General features: G+C 32.7%; 1 protein-coding gene across 1 annotated transcript; it reads left to right on the top strand.

Moving 5' to 3' along the window:
• Positions 1 to 4,912: 4,912 nt before the first annotated feature.
• LOC115698900 (polygalacturonase inhibitor) lies at positions 4,913 to 6,309 on the top strand. Its single transcript, XM_030626100.2, has one exon. The coding sequence runs from the start codon at positions 5,073 to 5,075 to the stop codon at positions 6,072 to 6,074; it is 1,002 nt and encodes a 333-aa protein (XP_030481960.2). The 5' UTR covers positions 4,913 to 5,072; the 3' UTR covers positions 6,075 to 6,309.
• Positions 6,310 to 7,215: the final 906 nt, after the last annotated feature.

The raw sequence follows: 7,215 nt of genomic DNA on the forward strand, positions 1-7,215 counted from the left end.
GTGATTTTTTGTTTAAAATGGGAGTAGGCAACTGACTAATTAAATAGGTAGATGTTTGGAAGGCATCCCACCAATATTTTATGGGAACATTTGATTAAGCAAGCAAAGTAAGACCCATCTCGATAATGTGTCTATGCTTACGTTCAGCTCGCCTATTTTGAGTTGAGGTGTGTGGAATGCGGGATGTTAAACTGGTAGAGTTCATTTTTAAGCCGACCCTTGTGTGCCACTTGTTTTGTCACCTTGTTCTTCACAAGACACACATAAAAAAAGAATTCAACATAGACATTATTATCAGAGGTAAGTTTGGAAATACTAAGTAGGTTTTTGGTAATTTGTAGAACATGTAAAATTTCCTTCAAAACTAATGAGATACAGACAAAGTTTGTAGAAAACCAAGTCCAATATGATGAATAGAAAGCTTATTACCATTACCTACTATGAGTACTCTCATTACCATTGTAGTCTTTTTTTTTTCAGATTCATCCTGTTAAGTTCAGCTGTGATATGGTTACTAGCACCACTATCAGCAAACCAAGCGTCATGGTCAAGAGTGTCAGGAGAGGCTGTGTAAGCAACTAAATTATTTGGGTTTTCGGTCTGGTTATTATTTGTTGACCTATATAACTCTCATCGTATCTATTATACCAATAAGTAGCTGAATGACCAGACTTGCCATAGACTTGGCAAGTTGGTCGAGAGCCATTTTCTCTTCCTCCTCTTCCACGAGATCTTTTGTTTGATCCCCTATTGTTGTTGCTGTTGTTGTTGTTGTATTCTCCTCTGTTATTGTTACTAACTCCTCTTCCATTTTTAGAGAAAGGACTCTTATTAGTTGTGTTTGCTAATGGAGCAATGGAAGAACTTGCAACAACAACAAGTTTACCAGATCCAGAGAGGGAGTGAAGTCTCTCCATTTTACTATCAAAGTTAAGCAACATATCTTGAAGTTGATGCCAAGAGACTAATTCTGTAGCTTCAATAATCAAAAGAGTTGGTAGATTTTTGATGTCTAAGCTAGAGAGGACATTCGAAACGAGTTGGTTTTCTGGATATGGCTCTCCTGCGAGAGCAAGAAAATCGACCCATTGTCTTTTCTGTCAAAGATACTCTGGCATTGTTAGTGCTCCCTTTCTTGTTGTTTCAATTTTTGTGCAATAGTCATCCATTTTGGCTTTTAAATGTGCACCACAGATGCATTCCACAACACTGTTGAAGATTTGCATCCCATCACTTCTGAAGCTATTCTTTCAAACATCGAATCATATAGCCACCCAAGTAGCAGTTGGTCGTTTATAATCCACTGCTCAAACGAAGGGTTCACTTGACCTACAGAGCTTGCAACACCATCTGAATCAGTAGAAAAGGGAAAAAAAACTCTCGTGGTCTGGGTAACGTACCTTTGAGATATCCATCTAAACGATGGCCTTGAACAATAGCTATCACCATAGTTCTCCATAGAGAGAAATTATTGCGATCCAATTTTAAGACAAAGGGTTGATTCAACGTGCTTCCAAACTGAGGCACCAGCACATTCAGAGCTGAAAGTTTTCGTGTGACATTCATCACATTTGGAGCCGATGAGTGTTGATTGGCTATTGAGTTTGCTGCTACTAGTGTAGCTGGCCTGCCATCACCTTCCATTGTTCTTGACACACGTCAAAACAAGCTCTGATACCAAGTTAGAAATATGCAAAAATAGAGAAAAAAAAAAGAATGAAATAAATGTTTTTAGTTCAGATTGTAATCAAATGCATTGTATAAATAGTGCTAGGGTACACAAAGAATATTCTGGAAATAGTACACGTAAAAAGTACAACTCAACAATTGATTACAATACACAGAATCAAGATATTTACAAAATTTATATGACTAATTATTAGCTATGATGAGCTTTTCCAACATCGAGGCAAAGAGGCATGTGTAATGGGCCTACGAATCACCTTGGGCTCCAACAATATTTCTAACATTGTTATGAATGGCTGTCAATCTACTGAAGTTATGAACACTACTTATTGACACTATCCTTATGATTATCTATAATGTCATCCTCATCCATACGAAGCCAGAATTAGCTGGTGTAGCTCCATTTAGTGTGGGTAGAGTAATACGATTTTAGAAGTGGAATATATAGTATAAGTTATACATAGCAGCCTCTATATTTGACTTTGAATGACAATAAATGCCACAGCCAAAGTTGAAAATGACATTTTCCACGTTGTACAGCCAACTACATTCAGATTCTGTAAGCCACTTTTAGTGCCATAAAAACTACTCAAAAAATATGTAACTACGTTGATATATCTATTCTATATAATATAAAGTGTGCCTATATAACTAAAATTCTTGGTTTTTGAAAAATTTATGAGTAATAAAATAATAAAATATTATTTATATATAATAAAATAATAATAAAACAAATCTCATTAATATTTGAACTGATATTTGAGTGACTTTTAATTTTTATTTAATAAAATAATAAAATATTATTTATATATAATAAAATAATAATAAAACAAATTCCATTAATATTTGAACTGATATTTGATGCTAAATATTCGAGAATCACAACACATTTAAAAAAAAAACAACCCGGGATTTGATACTCTGAGACTCTCAATTAAAAAAAAAAGTAATATGCTCATCAAATTTGTATTTATTTTTAAACATGGTGAAAAAATGAATTATCTTTCATATTATTGAACAGAGTAAAACAAGTTTTATATTGGTTTACTATTCAACAACCTTGTCAAGAATTCTTGTAAGTTGTAACCACAAAATTGCCAGGTCAAACCAACACTTTTATTGCAATATTCACAGACTAACTACAAAATTATTTCATAGCATTTACAGAACCGCACACCCCCAATCATCTTTAATATGGACGTATCAGAAGCCAGATCATTAACCTAAATTGGTTAGTTCTATTATGTTTTGGAACAAATCGTCTATAATATAAAAAATCCATCATACTTGTATCTTGAAACATTCTTCAGGAACCAAGATTTTAAAACACAATTGTTACCTCCTTAAGGTCAACCCACTCCCAAGTCTCATTTGTTGTATTTATATAATAGACCAAAGCATGCCGGCCCTGTATATAATAAGAAAATCAAACGCGGTTTAAATCTCAAGGCAATAGAGCCTTTTCCGTTAAATCTCAAGGTAATTATCATGATGTATACATTATGGTTATTTAATGAGTAATTAGTGTGTTGAAATTGTCAAGCTGATATTTAGAATTGTTTATAATTGAATTGTTTCTTTGTCAAAATTAATATTAAGTATATTTATATGTTTATAAGTTTATCTATTTTCTCTTAGATCAATTATGCTCATATAGCAATAGAATCATACTCATATAGACATGTTATTTTCATTTTATAATTTAGATCTTCTTAGTCATTATTTAGTTCACTTAAACCTTTTCCGATTATGCTAACTGAAGTTTTGTTTCTTTTAGGTACTTCATTACAAAGATCTGTATTACATATATTGTTTATTTTTGGCTATGAGGAGGTGGATTTCTTTATTGAGAAACATATAGCGTGATAAATTATTGTTCATATATTTAATAATTCTTTTTGATTAATGAGATTCATATATATAAATGTGTATATTGAATTCTTTATTCAAATAATTATTTTTGATTTTTACGTGATTATTTATTGTTCTTTATTCAAATAATCTTACCTAATAACTAATAATGTATTTTCTTTAATTTTTTATTGTATCACTTTCAAATAACATAGAAAAAAACTAGCATAAAATTTAGTATACGTGCCTCGCACGTAGTTTTTGCTAGTATAATATATACATATATATCCATTTCAAAAAAAAAATCTCCATATATATTATAAGGCATTTTTTATTTTTACATTCAAAACAATTTTTTTTATATATTTTTATAAAATTCTATATATAAATTCCAATTGTAACTAAATCGTATAAAAAATTTTATTGTAACTAGCGCTGCAACCAATTTAGAAACCCAAACTGTAAATTTAAAAAATAAATAAAAAAAAATATAAAGAATAATTCCCCTATATTATATGTATATAAAAAAATATATATTTTTAAAAATTAATCATCTAAAATATCCCTGAAACAAAAAATGACAAAAGATGGTTTAACTAATTAAGAGCAGCTCCAAAGAGACTGCAAAAAACTTGTATGCAGTGTATATATCTTCCAAGAAAGCTGCATTTGTTGCAGCATTTTATAGTTTAATCTACAGTTTATATCTTCCAAGGAGGTTGCGTTTTTTTTTAATTTTTTTTTATTATTTAGTTAATATTTATAGATATTTACATTATTGTATTTGTAAAATGAAGAATTATTTTTTGAGAAATTTTACAATGCACATTTTTAAAAGTAATGTACGAATCTACTTCTATTTGTTTCGGCACCCGACATACTTTTTTAGTCTATTTTTTTCTTATATAGTAGTGTATATTATAGTTATTTAAAACATCTTGTAAAATTTAAAAAAAAATTAAAAAAATTAATACGCCGAAAATAATGCACTGCTTTAAAAGTGGCGCAATGATATACTTCTACCTGTTTCGGCATTCGGGAAACTTGTTTAGTCTTTTTTTTTATGTTCGTGTACATTATAGTTATTTAATACATTTTTAAAAAATTTAACACGCCGAAAAATAAAATTCAAATTTTTTGTCGTGTCTCTTTTATTTAAATATTTAGTTAAATATAACAATTTTGGTAATTTTTGTTAATTAATATGATATTAATTTATTTTTTATTTTATTAAAAAATTAATATAATAATAAGAAATATTTTTTTAGTGTAATTTTTGGTGTTGTGGTTGAAGTAAAAATATTTTTTAACGCTAAATTTAATGATAGTGTAACACTAAATTTAGTGTTTATTTGGAGATGGTCTAACCGCATCTTACTCTTACTATGACTTAACACTAATATTTGAGTTGTCCAAATACCAAAGTTTCATCACTATGTGCATCATCGAAAAACAAAATCCACCTAAAATCATTTCAAAACAAAAAGCCTATAAATCCAATACTAAAAGTTTACCAATTACACAAACCAAAACCCATGAAGAGCAAATCAGTGACCACCATCATCTTTACTCTCATCTTCTCCACAACTCTCCTAGACCCTTCTCTCTCAGAGCTATGCAACCAAAATGACAAAAAAGTCCTTCTCCAAATCAAGAAAGCTTTCAATGACCCCTATGTCCTCACTTCATGGCATGAAGACACCGATTGCTGTGATTGGTACTGCGTCACTTGTGATCCCAAAACGCACCGTATCACCGCCTTAACAGTTATTACTGGTTCTCTCACGGGACCTATCCCGACCCAAGTAGGAGACCTCCATTACCTCGAAAACCTCGACCTCCACAAACAAGTTAACCTCACGGGTCCCATCCCACCGGCCATTGCTAAACTCAGAAACCTCAAGTTCCTCAGATTAAACTGGAACAGCCTCACCGGTTCGGTCCCGGATTTCTTAAGCCAACTCACCAACCTCACTTTCCTAGATCTATCTTTCAACAACCTAACTGGACCCATCCCGGCTTCCCTCTCCAAGCTACCAAACCTTAGGTCCCTCCGGCTGGACCGGAACAAATTAAGCGGATCGATCCCGGAATCGTTCGGAGAGTTTAAAGGGGAAGATTTTTATTTGGTCTTGTCTCATAACCAGCTCTCGGGTAAAATTCCAGATTTGTTGGGAAAAAAGAAGGACTTTGCTAATATAGACTTGTCCAGGAACAAGCTTGAAGGTGATCCGAATGCGTTATTCGGGTCGGATAAAACTATCCAGTTTGTAGACCTGTCGAGGAATTTGCTGGAGTTTAATATGTCTAAGATTGAGTTTCCCAAGAGCTTGGCCACGTTGGATCTTAATCATAATAAGATAATTGGGAGTCTTCCTGTGGGACTGACCGCACTGGATGATTTGCGCGGTTTCAATGTGAGCTATAATAGGTTGTGCGGGAAAATTCCGGTGGGTGGGAATTTGCAGAGCTTCGAGGACACGTCGTATTTCCATAACCGTTGCTTATGCGGTGCTCCGCTACAAAGTTGTAAATAGTAAATTATATATTGACTTTGGAGAAGTACTAAAATATTAATTCAGTGCAATTATATATATATTGAATTTCTGATGTTGGGTGTCACTATATTTGGTTACAGATTATTGTACTGGATGAGAATATATATTCCATTAGTTGTAATTTGTTTTATGTATGCAAAAGTTGATCCAAATCGTGTGGGAGTACAGTAAGCTTTCACCATCAATTGCATGGCGCATTATTTGTTTTATGTTATGAAGGATGTTATTCCACCGATTTTATTTCTCACCTTTGTTTATCTGGTTGAAGCAATCAAGAGATTTCAATAAAAACATATAAACGAATGAATTACTATTGAATCATTATATCATTAAGATTATCCATCACTTCTAATATTTACACTTCATAATTTGTATAAATAATGTAGGACTTAATTGTACAATTAGTTTTTATTTTTTTTTTATTTTTTATGTTATTCAATAAATAATATTATTTTTATTTAAAATATAATGCATGTTTACTATTAAGTAATGAGAATTAATAGTAAGGTAATCAGTCCCTTACATTTGTTTACTTACATTAAGTAATGAGAAATTTTTTCATATAATTAGTTGCGCTTTTACTAAGAGTTGCCTGGACAGGGGGCTGGGAGGGACGGTTGGAGGGGGTGAAGCTACTGTGTTTGGCAGCTGGTTTGATAATATTTGTAAGGTGCAACGTATGGATCGTATTGAGAGGCTTGCTATGCTTCTTTGGGGAGTTTGGGGAGCTCATAATGACTTGATTTGGAATAATAAGGCTTTGTCGTTAGAGAGGGTGGTGAGTGCTGCAATTAATTACCTTGTTTCTTGGAAGAATGCTCAGCTGGAGAGTAGAGTTGTGTTGCCAATTTCTGGTCCGAACACTTTCGGGTGTGAGCAATGGGCTAAACCTTGTTTTGGTGATATTAAGGTTAATTGTGATGCTACTGTCTTTGAGGATGACAATAGTCTCGGTTTGGGGTGGATTGCTCGGGATCATAATGGTTTATTCATTGATGCGATGGCGGTTAAAACTTATGGTCAACCTGACCCGCTTTTGGCTGAAGCTATGGCGTTGAAGGAGGCGCTCAGTTGGGTGAAGGGAAGGTGGGTTGAGGGGGATGTGTCTGCTGGTGTGGTT

Source organism: Cannabis sativa, chromosome 8 (genome assembly GCF_029168945.1).
Source record: "Cannabis sativa cultivar Pink pepper isolate KNU-18-1 chromosome 8, ASM2916894v1, whole genome shotgun sequence".
NCBI lineage: Eukaryota > Viridiplantae > Streptophyta > Magnoliopsida > Rosales > Cannabaceae > Cannabis > Cannabis sativa.